Source organism: Mus caroli, unplaced genomic scaffold, assembly GCF_978045245.1.
Source record: "Mus caroli unplaced genomic scaffold, Mus_caroli_1 scaffold_4, whole genome shotgun sequence".
In the NCBI taxonomy this organism is placed as follows: domain Eukaryota; kingdom Metazoa; phylum Chordata; class Mammalia; order Rodentia; family Muridae; genus Mus; species Mus caroli.
The window spans coordinates 102434165-102448825 of record NW_028227259.1 but is presented as its reverse complement, the minus strand read 5'-3'; the positions used below and the strand labels follow the sequence as shown (position 1 = coordinate 102448825).

The window sequence follows — 14661 nt, the reverse complement described above, 5'->3', positions numbered from 1 at the left end:
TAAAGCAACTTCTGTGGGTTTAAAATATTGGCTAACAGCTGGAGAGACTTAAGGAAAAAGACTTAAGCTGGAGAGCTTAAGGAAAAAGGTGCTTGCTGCCAAACTTGAGTTCATTCCCTGGACACCACAGAATACAAGTTCAGAACCGATTCCAAGTTGCCCACTGACTTTTTATGCATGTGTGCGTACACACAAATGGGTCTTTAAGTTACCCATCTAATAAACGTAAAAGCTTGGTTGTTTGGTGATATTGCTGCTGTTGCTGTTAAAAATCATGTTTTGTTAGAAACCACTTACAACTATTTTAACAGATAATTTCAAAAGGGACAAATTTTCTTCATCTAAGATTATTTTCATACAGTGGAGGGGTGTCTATATGATAAACTGCCTTGTGCACAGGAGAAATGAGGGGAGTTGGCCAAATTCAAGTCCTTCCCAGAGTTCTCTAGGGTTGATTTCCCCCCCCCCACCCCCACCCCCAATGGTGCTTGCTCTGTTTGTCCTGAATATGGAGATGGACTCCTTTGAAAACCTGAGCCCAGGCTGTGAGATTTGCAGTTGGGAGTTAGGGGCTCGGAGCTTGCAGATCCCTCCAAGGTTTCCCGAGCATCCGGGTCCTCCCGCGGCCCTGCCCTCAGGTGCACACAGCAACGCGTCCTCCTGGTTTCATGCCTTGTTACCACTTTACTGCGACCAAGTCGGCCTCTGGGCTGCGCACCAGCGTTTGTAGGAGGGCTGGGGACTCCTGCAGCCTGCAGAGAAGTCTCTCGAAGTCAGAGGCCTGCGGTGAGCGCAGTCACCACCAGGGGGCGACCAAGCCTCGCCGCGGCCAGTAAGACGGACCCGCGCTTACCTCCAGATAGTACAGGTCGACCGTAGTGATCTGAGAGTCCAGGAAGTCTTCATAGGTGTTGAACTGTGTGACAATATTGTCCACGGCCGTCAGCCCCTCGTCCTGATCCATCGCGGCTACACCGACGCGTCCCTAGTAACCGATGTGGGCGGGCCGGACGCGCGCCGGTTGCGGGGGCGGGGCGGAGGGCGCTGGGCTGGCCCTGCCCCAACCGGGTCCCAGGGCGGCTTCTAACCCCTGGGAGCGGTCAGCCCTGCAGGGCAAACCCAACTTTTTTTGGTGTAAAAGCCTTAGCAAAGTCCGAAATGTGCCTGCTCAGTGTTTGCAATAAGAACCTCGACAGAAGAGTATCCCAGAAATCTAGGGGAAATAGTCTTGCTGGGTGCTTCAAAATAACACGTGATCAGTTGTATAAATTACAACTTAAAGGCAAGTTATGGTTACTTGTGTGCCAGGAACAATTTATAAACTTCCCAAACGAAGCAGCCTTAGTGATCTCCTTTGCTCCTGCCTTCTGCCTTTCAGTTCCTTTACTTTTTGTTATTTAAATTTCAGTAAGTTGAAAATTACTTGAAAAATCTTGCCTCCTTGAACGTCCTTTAAAAAATTGGGTGGAGGTGGGGAAATCCTAATCATGGAATGATATGTCCCATTGAGACGCTGACAGTGACTTATATTTCTATTTACTCATTTCTTTAAAATACTATCATATAAAACTGAATCTGAAACATTTCTCTTTAGAGCAGACTTGTACAACTGTTTTCACACCAGAAGCACAGATGCTTGCTGTAATGCCAAGGGACTTTACAATCATCTCAATCATCTCAGCATTTGTAGAAATCAAATCAGATTCTGCGGGGGGGGGGGGGGGGCAAAGTAAAACCAGGTCTATTTAAGACCCCAAGTTGCACAGTAAGTTATATCTTTATTTAAGAAACAGGCTACCAACAATTTATATTGTATAATTATCTAGAAAGCTATAGAAACTAAACTCCAAGCATAGAGGGGAAAAAATTTTATGTGGCTTAAACATTATCACAAGTAGAGAGGAGAGGTCTCTGTACTGTCTGATCCAAAAGAAACTGAGAACAAGTGCCTTTTGTGTCTTTTAGCATTCTGAAGGGCAAGCTGGCCTCTAGGCATCTCATGTACCTGGTTTCAAGTCCAAGCTGACGTCCAGGCTCCTCCTAGCTCCTCTCACATCACCCCCTATCCTGAACTTCTCCAACCCCTGAGCTTCCCTTCCGACAGCTAATCATTCCTACAGAACCCTGACCTTTCAGCCATGTGCTCTCTTACCACCCACCCCCTCTCTGTCCCAGAGGCATTATTCTGGGTGTGTTGAACACAACAGAAAGCTTTAAAAAAAAAAAGTTTCTGCCGCTGGGGTCCACAGAATATGAAACTTGCTTCCGTGTGGTAATTGATTTCAATTTACCACATACCAGCCCTGTTCTAAGTACCATACAATCTCCATTATTTCATTTAATCACAACAACAAACTCACTAGAAAACCAGCATTGGTGTTATCCTCCATATGGAGACAGGATGAGTTTAAATGACTTGGCCAAAGTGTCAGGTGCAAAAAAGCAAACCCAAGGGCTGGTGAGATAGCTCAGTGGGTAAGAGCACCCGACTGCTCTTCCAAAGGTCCGGAGTTCAAATCCCAGCAACCACATGGTGGCTCACAACCATCCGTAACGAGATCTGATTCCCTCTTCTAGAGTGTCTGAAGACAGCTACAGTGTACTTACATATAATAAATAAATAAATATTAAAAAAAAAAAAGCAAACCCAAAAAATAACAAGTCCTTTTCTCTCACAGGGGAATGTGGATGTAAAGATAGGTTATAAAGAGCTGTGTAAAATCAAATACAGAAGTTTGTTTATTAGGAAGAAAAATAAACGTGTGGTAAGGAACACGGATTGATACAAAGCCTAGAAACCGTAGTCGCGTCTTCCAAACTGTGGAGGCAAGAAACGCAAGTTCTGTGTGGGATGGAGGGAGAGGTGGACAGTAGGGAGGGGCACAGGAAAGATGGAGGAAGCTGAGAAGACAGAGAAGGAAGCTGACTGAAGTTGAAAGGTGTAGTAAAAGAGATTTCAAACGAGACCAGCCATGTACCCGAACAGGAGAAGCTGTGGTCGCCATGGCTTCAGAATGGAACTCACACTACTGCACGCTGCTCGTCTAGGGGGCGCTTGGCTGCGCTTACATTTGGCTGCGCTTACATTTGGTGTTACCACTGTTGCTGCCATCCTCCCACACCAAGGTTTTATCGTCCTCTTGAGATAATAAAACAGCTAAGGAATGTTTGAATTCCTGACACTGTGGCACTCTGATATCAAGGACTATTTCTACCTTCATTGTTCTAGCATGATCCATTGTAGCTGTACGTTTTTTAGGGATGCTTCATTAAACTGACCACGCAGTCAGAAACCGCACGGTCAGAAGCTCTTTGGTGAAATGATCTTGAAAGCATAGAAATTTAAACAACTTAAAGATATTTCCACAAGGGAAGTGATCGTCGCCGGAGTCAGATCGTCTGACTCGGGACCCCCGTGCGCCATGCCGTCCGAGAAGACGTTCAAGCAGCGCCGGAGCTTTGAACAAAGAGTGGAAGATGTCCGGCTCATCCGGGAGCAGCACCCCACCAAGATCCCAGTGATTATAGAGCGATACAAGGGGGAGAAGCAGCTGCCCGTCCTGGACAAGACCAAGTTCCTGGTACCTGATCATGTGAACATGAGCGAGCTCATCAAGATAATTAGACGGCGCTTGCAGCTCAATGCTAACCAAGCCTTCTTCCTCCTGGTGAATGGGCACAGCATGGTGAGTGTGTCCACGCCCATCTCCAAAGTGTACGAGAGTGAGAGAGATGAAGACGGCTTCCTGTACATGGTTTATGCCTCGCAGGAGACATTCGGGACAGCAATGGCTGTGTAAGACTACAAAAACGCCTAATGGTTGTTAAGCCCTTACCAAGGCAAAAAGGGATGTTGCCAGCGGACGCTGGATGGCTCACCACCCACAGATGAGAACGTAGGCACCCACATAGGATATTAGGAACTGTTCATCAGCCAGAAACTGAGCTCCATGCAAGTGCACTCAGCTTGGAAACTCGTCTAAACTAGGCTATTTTGTGTTCAAACTTTAGAAGTTTAAAAATAAAATACTTTTTGCATCATAAAAAAAAAAAAGATATTTCCAATCAAGGACTCTAATGCTGCCCAAACACTTTTAACAGAGCAGTGTCTTTGTTAGTAGTGAAAGAAATGTATAAATTTAGCCCATTCTACACAGAAAGGTTAAAATTACAGTAAGCCCAACAACACAAGTCTTCTAGATTTTCACTTTGGGTTCAGAAACACTTTAGACCTGAGCCTGAAAAACCCCAAGAAGGAATGGCAACCATGAAATATGTAAGATTAAGCAAGTCTCTTTTCTGCGGTGAGGCCTTTGTTATGACGAAGAAATACTTTATTTTGGAAACCATAAATTCCTTCTTCAAGTCTGGGACTTTTAAACATTGAATCCAGGAATTTAGCACCGATCCCAGAAATTCTATTCTTTGCCAAAAGACGGGGAATATATATTTCACAACAAACTGCAGGGTGTAAGAGAGAAGAGACATATGGAAGAATAGGAAAATCCATGCCCTATTCAGCTTAGCTACAGAGTAAAGAAAGCCATACTATAAAGAAAAGGGCATAGGGAAAACCAAACCCTAGCATTTCTTTGAAACAAATGGGCTTTCTTCTATTCTCACTAGAGCAGGATGAAGTCATTTCAAACTACACTTTATCTTTTTCTTTTCCCAAATAATTAGCAATATCCTATGCTAGCTGGGAAAGTAAGTAGAGATTGTAATTTTGTATGTGGACAGGATAGGAAAGGGGTGCTGTGCTAATTATGTTAATAAATGCTAAACACTCTGAGTAAGAACTTGAGGTCCCATTAGGAGGGACTTAATACATTACCATATTGTAGGAAAGAAAAACACATGCTCTCTCTAATAAGATAAGCAATTTGTGCCTGATGTTACCCAACTGCTTATTAAGTGTCTGTGATTGCAGGTGAGGGCTATTGCTTAATCATGAGCCAAGGAGAACTTGTGTGTGTGTGTGTGTGTGTGTGTGTGTGTGTGTGTGTGTGTGTGTGTGTGTGTGTGCTTTGTAATAATGATGACACTGAATGCGGTTAAGCTATTCCTTGGGATGAGGTCACTGGGTTTCCACAGTCTTGTAACTTAGCTTGTTGAACTTCCCTGCATGTCAGTCACAGAGACATAGTTGTTCATATGTCGTAATTCACGAACTTTCCATTCCTCTTCAACCACTGACAGTGCGATAGAGTTCAGAAGGAAGACAATAAAAGACGGATTTGTTTCCAGGTTTGAGATTGACCAATATCAGCAGCTGATTAAAAAAAAAAAAATCCAGTGTACTACGTGGTAAGATCCCCTGGTTATCTGTGGTTCTTTGACCAGGGATGGAGTCTGATAATATTTCTCTCTTCCATTAGCATTGTCTATTGGTGTTGTCTTTTCTCAGGGCTTGTTTAGACAGCCATATTTTTTAGGTATTCTGGGCGAAGCTTCCCTGTTATTTCTAAGAGACACAATCTCACAGCAGATTTACTGATGCTCTGGCTATTAGAATCTTCCTGCCACCTCTGCCTTGAGCTCTAAGTACAGGAGATGTGTTGTAAGTGTATTCATCGGAACTGATACCCCCGTGATCTTTCTGCAGTTAGACCAGTTCTGGATTCCTCTAACGGTCTCTTGCAAAAAGAAGTTCCTTTGATGTGAGTTAGGAGCTATGCTTACCAGTTTAGTGATAAGTACTTAAAATGCAGTTGGGACTTGGTCTGGTTTTGTAAAGTGTCACTAATGAGTTCTTTCCTGAGGTCTAGGACCTCACTAGTCCCCTGGTTAGGTGGGTGGCTTTCCTAGTACCAAGTATGATTTCCCTCCTCTACTGGCTGGTTTAGTGTGTCAACTGGACACAAGCTGCAGTTATCACAGAGGAAAGAGCCTGTCTTGAGGAACTGCCTCCATAAGATCCAGCTGTGGGGCATTTTCTCAATTAGTGGTGATCAAGGTGGGAAGGCCCCTTGTGGGTGGTGCCATCCCTGGGCTGGTAGTCTTGGGTTCTATAAGAAAGCAAGCTGAGAAAGTCAGGGGAAGCAAGCCAGTAAAGAACATCCCTCCATGGCCTCTGCATCAGCTTCTGCTTCCTGACCTGCTTGAGTTCCTGTCCTGACTTCCTTTGGTGATGAACAGCAGTATGGAAGTGTAAGCTGAATAAACCCTTTCCTCCCCAACTTGCTTCATGGTGTTTTGTGCCAGAAACCCTGACTAAGGCACCTCCTTTTGAGCAGGCCTTAGGTCCAACTAGACAACTATTGGTTATGACAAGGCAACTATCACACGTGTAGGAGTGCCTTGCCATGCTGATCCTTGCTGTGGTTCATAGGATCACATATGGGTAGAACTGTGGGTGGCTGCCTTCCCTTGGCAGCTCCTTTAGCACGTTTCAGAACTATGAAAGTTTGTCTTGAGGCTGGAGAGATGCTGCACAGTTATGAAGAGCACTGGATTCTCTTCCAGGAGACTCAGGTTTGACTCTCAGCATCTACATGGAAGTTCACAACTGCCTGTTACCTCCAGTGCTCGGGGGTCTGATCCCTTCTTCTGGCCTCTGTGATCATCATCATTCGTGCAAGTGGCACAGATGTACATGCAGACAAAATACCCATACCTGTAAAAAGTAATGAAATAAAAATAAAGAAAGATAGCCTTTGAGTTCTGAATGTGGTCTTCAGCAGTGGGGACTTCTATATCCATTGTCTTCCTTATGACCCCATGTGTTTATGGGCATCTGATTTAAGTAACTGGCTGTGCCACTCTCCCGAGCTCCAACCCTCATATCCACCTATCTATAAGGCAGCATTTGAACATATAGCATGTATAAAGGTGACTTTTCCCTCCTTCCCCTAGTGTTCTCTCTCCTTCAACATAATGTCTTCATTTCTCTCGGTGATGGGGGGAAGGTGGGACATGTGGCCAAAGCATTTGTGGAACTCTCAAAGAATGAATTTTTAAAAAATGCTTTAAAGTAGAAGAAAAGAAAAGGTAATCTCTCCTCGCCCTTCACTTACAAATCCAGCATTCGAGAAGATGCATTTGAGCCGCAGAGGTTGCAGTGTCTCTCCAAACACACTGATGATGCTTCCTTGCTGTCTTACCTAGGGTTTTACTGCTGTGAACAGACACCATGACCAAGGCAAGTCTTATAAAGGACAACATTTAATTGGGGCTGGCTTACAGGTTCAGAGGTTTAGTCCATTATCATCAAGGCAGGAGCATGGCAGAATCCAGGCAGGCATGGTGCAGGAGGAGCTGAGAGTTCTATATCTTCACCTGAAGGCTGCTAGCAGAATATTGGCTTCCAGACAGCTAGAAGGGGGGTCTTAAATCCCACACCCACAGTGACACACCCACTCCAACAGGGCCACACCTCCAAATAGTGACACTCCCTGGGCCAAGTGTATTCAAACCATCACACTTGCCTACACCAAATTCTGACACTTTTTTTTCCAGGTTTGTCTCTGTCCCTTTCTCTCATGCACTCTTCAGAATGAAGTCAGAATGGTGGCCTAAAACACCAATTTGTGTGGGAGAGGAAGAACTTAGTTGTATATAAGTGGCAGACCACTGAGACTTTAACCATACTCCGGTTGAGTATATAAATAACACAAACTGGAGCAGACATGGAAGATCTGGGAAGGGATTATGATTGGGGTGCCTGATGTGAAATCCCCAGAGAAGCAATAAAAATGTTATGGGGGGGGGAGAAAGAAACAGCAATATTAGAAATAGAACTGTGTGTTGCACAGCAATGTTATAAAATCTATTTTTTCCATGAATAAGAAATAAATGTCTGACTTTTCATAAATGAGATATACTGTCGAATAAAATACAATTTATTTGAAATATAATTTAATTTTGTATCTTTTAACAAAATAAAAATATGTAAGATAATGATGAAACAAACAAATGAAAATATCCAGTTGGTACTGGAAAAGTAGCTCCGAGGACACTTGCTGGCACTGGAAAGGTGCCTGCTCTTACAGAAGACCTGGATTTAGTTTCCAGCACCTACATGGTAAATCAAAACCACCTGTCACTCCAGTTCCAGTTCTGTCACTCCAGTTCCAGTTCTGTCACTCCAGTTCCAGTTCTGTCACTCCAGTTCCAGTTCTGTCACTCCAGTTCCAGGAGATCCAGATCCCCTCTTCTGACCCCTTGGGCACCAGGCATGCACATGGTACATGTACATACGTGCAGGCCAACACTCACACACATAAGACTTTAAAAAACAAAAGTTTAAAAAATACAAATTCAATCTCATGATTTTCTTTTTAAAACTAGCACTGGTTCCCTGCTCCAGGCTGTGATGATTTTATGCACCTGGCTTACCACATCTCTTGCATTTGAGCCTCACTTGGCGCTTGGCATGTCATTTGTTTCAAGAGCTTAGCACACCAAACAGCTTTGGGCTTTCAAAAGAACCACTTTATTTCTGGGTGGTGGATCTCAAGCACTCTGTCCCCTCTGCCTAAAACATTCTTTCATGGGATGACCTTTTCCTGTTGCACATCCAGGTATGTAGAGAAAGAGGAGAAAGAAGTTAGCCTTTTTTTTTTTTCGAGACAGGGTTTCTCTGATAGCCCTGGCTGTCCTGGAACTCACTTTGTAGACCAGGCTGGCCTCGAACTCAGAAATCCACCTGCCTCTGCCTCCCGAGTGCTGGGATTAAAGGTGTGCGCCACCACGCCCGGCGAAGTTAGCCTTTTGTAAGCACATTCTGCTTGCCCACATGCATACCACTTATTAGGAGAATTTGCTTGTGAATAAGAGATGTGCTGCATTTCTTAGATAGACCCTACACACGCCAAGGCCAAGGCTGTGCCAAGGCTCCTTACTGTGTTCCTTACAGCTGTGCCCAAAACACGGTCATTCCTCTAAAATGATTGGCTAAGTGAAACTATTTTCTTTTATCTTCTGTGTCCTTGTTTTAGAAATTGCTAGATAAGTGTCATTACCAGTAGTGTAAATAGAATAGATGGAAGCTTAATATTAGCACCTGTACTGGCTAGTTTGGTGTCAACTTGACACAGGCTGCAGTTATCACAGAGAAAGGAGCTTCAGTAGGGAAAATGCCTCCATGAGATCCAGCTACAAGGCATTTTCTCAATTAGTGATCAAGGGGGGAGGTCCCCTTGTGGGTGGTGCCATCCCTGGGCTGGTAGTCTTGGTTCTATAAGAGAGCAGGCTGAGCAAGCCAGGAGAGGCAAGCCAGTAAAGAACATCCCTCCAAGGCCTCTGCATCAGCTCCTGCTTCCTGCCCTGCTTGAGTTCCAGTCCAGACTTCCATTGGTGATGAACAGCAGTGTGGAAGTGTAAGTTGAATAAATCCCTTTCCTCCCCAACTTGCTTCTTGGTCATGATGTTTGTCCAGGAATAGAAACCCTGACTAAGACACTGCACCTTCACCAATGGCCTTCCATGGCCACTCACAGTGCGGAGCCTCGGCTGCTCTGCATGACCCCTGCATGCCTTCAAATCCAGTACCACATGGGTAACTCTTACACATTACTAAGTCCAACCACAGCACAAGGTACAACCTTGGTTATCTCTGGAACACAGCCTCTGTGCTCTCAGAAAACACTTCCCAGAAGATGTCACCTCAATGATGCTGGTCTCTTCTTAATCACTGCTAATTTCTTAGCTACAGCTAACCAGCATCAATAGTCCCAGTAATGCAAAGGTTTTACTTTAGTAGTTCTGGTATCTTGTTAATCACAGCTGATTCTTCAGCCCCAGCTAACCAGAACCACAGAATCTTCACAATCAAACTAGCAATGGCCCTGAAAACGGTCTTTAATCTTCCCTCTGAAATTTCATAAGCCAGGCCTCCATCTTTTGCACCGTTCTCAATGTTATTGCCCAAGCTCCTACATAACATCTGACAGAGCTCTTAACACCTAATAGATCTTCTAGCCCAAAGTTCCAAAGTCCTTCCACAGTCCTCCCCAAAACATGGTCAGGCTGTCACAGGAATACCCCACTATGCTGGTACCAATTTGTCTTAGTCAGGGTTTCTATTCAAACATTATGTCTTTGTCACAAACATTATGACAAAGAAGCAAGTTGGGGAGGAAAAGGCTTATTCAGCTTACACTTTCCACATTGCTGTTGATCACCAAAGGATGTCAGGACTGGAACTCAAGCAGGTCAGAAAGCAGGAGCTGATACAGAGACCATGGAGGGATGTTCTTTACTGGCTTGCTCAGCTTGATTTCTTATAAAACCAAAGACTACCAGCCCAGAGATGTCACCACCCACAAGGGGACTTCCACCCTTGATCACTAATTGAGAAAATGAGTGATCCTTAAACCTGGATCTCATGGAGGCACTTCCCCAACTGAAGCTCCTTTCTCTGTGATAACTCCAGCCTGTGTCAAGTTGACACACAAAGCCAGCCTGTACAGCACCCAAGTTCTAGAAAAGTACTCAGCTATAGCAGTGTAATTTGATGTGATAGGCAAATTTAGAAAAAGGAAATTTGGTTACAACTGGAGGGAGTCAAGGAGACGTTAATAACAGAAACAAATTGGCAAGCAAAGGAATCATGTGCTAAAATTGCAAGGACAGATGATGTTTAGGGAAGAGAAAGTGTGTCAATTTGATGACTGTGCAGGATGAGTACAAAGGGGCAAAAATAGGACTGCAGATCAGAAAGCAGACCTCTGTCCACTCAACAGCTCAGAAGGCAGACCTTGTCGAGCCCTGTGCACCTCACAGCTCACTGTACGATCCAAGCAAGAGAAATCCAGAGGTACGTGCAAGGAACCGATCATCACGGCTGTACTTAGCAAGAGTTTTCTGACAGCAGTGAGTGGCTGCAGCGGATGCAGAAAGACATCTTAGGCCAGATGACAGGATGAGGGGATTCTGAATTTGAGAGTAGTTGCAGGGAGATGGATTTAAAGACTCGTTGGGAAGGACTTATGCAGACACAAGTCTGATTTCAAGTTCCATATGTGTTTTACCCTTAAACAAGAATCTATTTTTCATTCAGATCCAACTTTTACCTACTCAAAATAAAATACACAGTGATACACCCTTGTCTTTTAATAAGACGTCTCAAGTACTTAACTCACTTAACAGAGAGGTCAAAGGTGATACGTTTACAGAGTCAGTGTAGGAACTTGAGTGGCTCATTGGGTAAGAACACAAGCTCTTTTTCCAACAGACCTGAATTTGCTTCCTAGCACCCACATCAAGTAGCTCACAATGATAAGTCCAGTTCCAGGAGATCTTACACCTTCTAGCTTCCACAGGCAACTGTATTCACAGGAATGTACACACACACACACACACATGCTAACTTTTTTATAAATAAAATCTAAGAAATCAATAGGAATTAAATTTTTAACCTGGAAAAAAAGTAAGGTGAGACACTAGGTGGTTTCTAAGGTTGTAGCTCCTTTGTTTTTTTTTTTGTTTTTGTTTTTGTTTTCTTTTGGTTTTTCGTGACAGGGTTTCTCTGTGTAGTCCTGGCTATCCTGGAACTCACTCTGTAGACCAGGCTCAGGCTCCTTATACTGAATTCTCTCTCTCTCTCTCTCTCTCTCTCTCTCTCTCTCTCTCTCTCTCTCTCTCTCTTTCTCTTTGGAACAAGCATTTTATTAGAAATGTGTTCCATAAAGAGCACAAATTTAGTTATTACTATAAAATGCCACTTCATGGGATGTCAGCATTGTCATATTCTATTGCTGGTGACTGTCATGCTAACCATGAAGTATCTTTGTATTACACCTGCAAAAAGTAAGGCCAGAGAGATTAATTAGCCCGCTCTAGAACTCAATCAATTAGTGGCAGAACCATGACCCACAGTCTTGAGTTTTCATGCATTTCACTCAGTACCAAAGTGACAACCTCAAAAACAAAAACCCCGACAATGTCACTTTATCTTTCCTCTTAGTGAAAAGCCAACTGTTCTACCAGCCACTTTCCAGCGGTATTTTGGTTTCTTTTAATATCAGGATCACAGTATATAGCAGGGGGAAATAATATGTTCTTGATAATCAAAACACAAAGTCAGACTAGGAAGTGGGTATGTCTCTGAGAAGTGTGTTTCATTTTGGAATTGATTCAACTGGTTTCAGGGGAAATCTAAAATCCATTAATAGAATTAGAAATGAACAAGGAAAACAACAGGACTGGGGGTGTGGCTCAATGGTAGAGCACTTGCCTAGTATAAGCAAGGCCTTCGGTTCAATCCCCAACTCAGAATAAAACAAAAACAAAACAAAACAAACAAACAAAAACCCCAGACATTTAGATGGCTGATGCCCTGAATCTCCTTGAAAGCATCATTGGCAACATAACTACTTCCTAATTCTTTCCATTTGATAGATAGGACAACTAAACAATTTCAAATGCAAGCCCATTTAGGCAGTATACAGCAATGGAACTAGAAAAACATTTACTATCCAATTACTGTTGTTTGGGTTATGCTAAATGTAGCTGTAAACCCTGGCCAGCAGGGAAATTAGGCTAAAAACCCTAGGTCCCTTAGCAGTCATGTGTAGAGATTACCATGAAGGAAAAAGGTTTGTTCTTTTAACTATTTCCTCACTAAGTAAACTAGATGCCTATAGGGCCCAACTGCAGAAAAATCAAAGCACCAAAGCTGAAGGCAGTATGCCTCCTGTATAAATAGCAAGGTCTCCTTGTCAAACCATTCTATTTAGCACTACTTCAGTCTTCCTCCTTCATCCAGGATGCTTGATTCCACCAAATCCAACATTCCAATAGGTGTGCCCAGGTCATTACTGAGTTCAGCTTTCTGGGTTTTTAATTTGCTGTATAGGTATTCTACCCTAAGTGATTAATTGAAAAAAAAATCTCTTCAAGAAACCTTAACAAAATAACAGATTCCCTATTAACAAAAGGGGATGGAGATTAACAAGCCAAAACAGGACAAAAGGTGTCTGGGGCAGGACAACTCTGACCTCAGAAGCTGTGCTGCCTGTGCTGCAGGAGTCACTGGCAACCCCCCTTAAAGAGTCAATGGGAAGCAGGACTGCCGCTCTCCCACTTAGTCATCCTCCGAGCTCTCAGCAGAGCTGGCGTCTGTAGCCACCTTCCAGTTCCTGCTCTTGCTTGTCCTCTCCTGTACCTCAGGGTCAGGCATGGGGACATGGACACTCTTCTCTTTCTTTTTCCATTTGGTTTTCTTAGTGTCTCTTTCCTCGATGTCCTCAGAACTGCTAGATGCAGAATCATCGGACTGAGAAGTACCACTTTCCCCCCCTAAAGGGAAAGTTGTTTTAGGAGATGTTTTCCTGGACTTTTTCTTGCTCTTGTGTGGTTGCTTCCTTTTCCTAGTACTAGAAGCTCGAGTTTCCTCTGTGAACTCACTTGAGGAATCTGCTGTTAAGTCCGTAACTTCCTTTTTGTTTTTCTTCTGGGTTGTGTGTGTGTGTGTGTGTGTGTGTGTGTGTGTGTGTGTGTGACCGTTTTTTCTGCCTCTTCTTATGGGATTTGTTTTCGCTTTCATGGGCAGATGATTTTACCTGGGGAGATGTTTTTTTTCCATTGGTAATGTCTTGCTGATCACTATTGTCTGTTTCAAACTCTTCAGGATACAACTCTTTAAAACCACTGTGACCCCATCTGTCTGGTATATTGGATTCATAGTCATCTACCTTCTTGTTCCAGGACTTAGCCTTAAGAAAATCATCTTTCAGGGCCCCAGAAATTTCATTGACTTCCAGTAGTCTCTCTGACTTTCTTCATCAAAACCATCACTTCTCATCCGACTCAAGCTGCTGGGCACTGTGTTCCTTCTGGTCCCCTGGTAAGCATCCTCCATCTGCTTCTCTAGTTCTCTGATTGTCCACATGTCAGACTCCTCCTGAATCTTATTGTGAGCGTCTGTGTGCCGGATGACATTCCTCAGGAGGACTTTCCCCAATGGAACCCGGGACATTCTTTAACCGTGCGCTGCGTTCATGTCAGGGTTTCTATTCCTGCACAAACATCATGACCAAGAAGCAAGTTGGGGAGGAAAGGGTTTATTCAGCTTACACTTTCTCCATTGCTGTTCATCACCAAAGGATGCAGGACTGGGACTCAAGCATGTCAGGAAGCAGGAGCTCATGCAGAGGCCATGGAGGGATGTTCTTTACTGGCTTGCTTCCCCTGGCTTGCTCAGCCTGCTTTCTTATAGAACCCAAGACTGCCAGCCCAGAGATTGGCACCACCCTCAAGGAGACCAATCCCCTTCATCACTAATTGAGAAAATGCCTTACAGCTGCATCTTGTGGAGGCATTTCCCCAACTGAAGCTCCTTTCTCTGTGATAACTCCAGCCTGGGTCAAGTTGACACAAAACTAGCCAGTACAGAAGGGAGTACAGGCCAGCTATACACTCAGGGTACTCTCTGCTGTGATTGGTTACCCTAATAGGAGACTTTTGATTGACTTGTTACCATTAGTTCTGCTTCAAAGCACTCTGCCATCACCACAATAGACATTATGCCTTAGTTTAATATAGGATATTGACGTAATGAATAAGAAATTCACATGAATCCAGGTAAATTTTAACTTCTTAATTCTTTTATTTGGCTGTTTTGTTTTGTTTTGTTTTGTTTTGTTTTGTTTTGTTTTTGAGACAAGGTCTCACTACACAGCCCTGGCTGTCCTGGAACTCCCTATGTAGACCAGGATG

At 43.8% G+C, this 14661-nt stretch overlaps 1 protein-coding gene and 2 pseudogenes across 6 annotated transcripts in view; 1 reads left to right on the top strand and 2 right to left on the bottom strand.

The window, feature by feature from the left end:
- Positions 1 to 994, bottom strand: part of Cfap299 (cilia and flagella associated protein 299) — a 544932-nt gene extending 543938 nt beyond the window's left edge. For 2 of the 6 annotated variants that reach the window (XM_085836307.1, XM_021163887.2), the window contains exon 1: positions 854 to 994. In XM_085836307.1, the coding sequence (XP_085692433.1) occupies positions 854 to 964 (111 nt within the window). In that variant the 5' untranslated portion in view covers positions 965 to 994. The remainder of the gene's footprint in view (positions 1 to 853) is intronic. The other 4 variants (XM_085836305.1, XM_085836306.1, XM_085836303.1 and 1 more) reach the window with 3 other exon arrangements.
- Positions 995 to 3370: 2376 nt separating this feature from the next.
- LOC110295253 (microtubule-associated protein 1 light chain 3 beta pseudogene) lies at positions 3371 to 4054 on the top strand (annotated as a pseudogene).
- Positions 4055 to 13027: 8973 nt separating this feature from the next.
- On the bottom strand, positions 13028 to 13921 carry LOC110295497 (uncharacterized protein NKAPD1-like; annotated as a pseudogene).
- Positions 13922 to 14661: the final 740 nt, after the last annotated feature.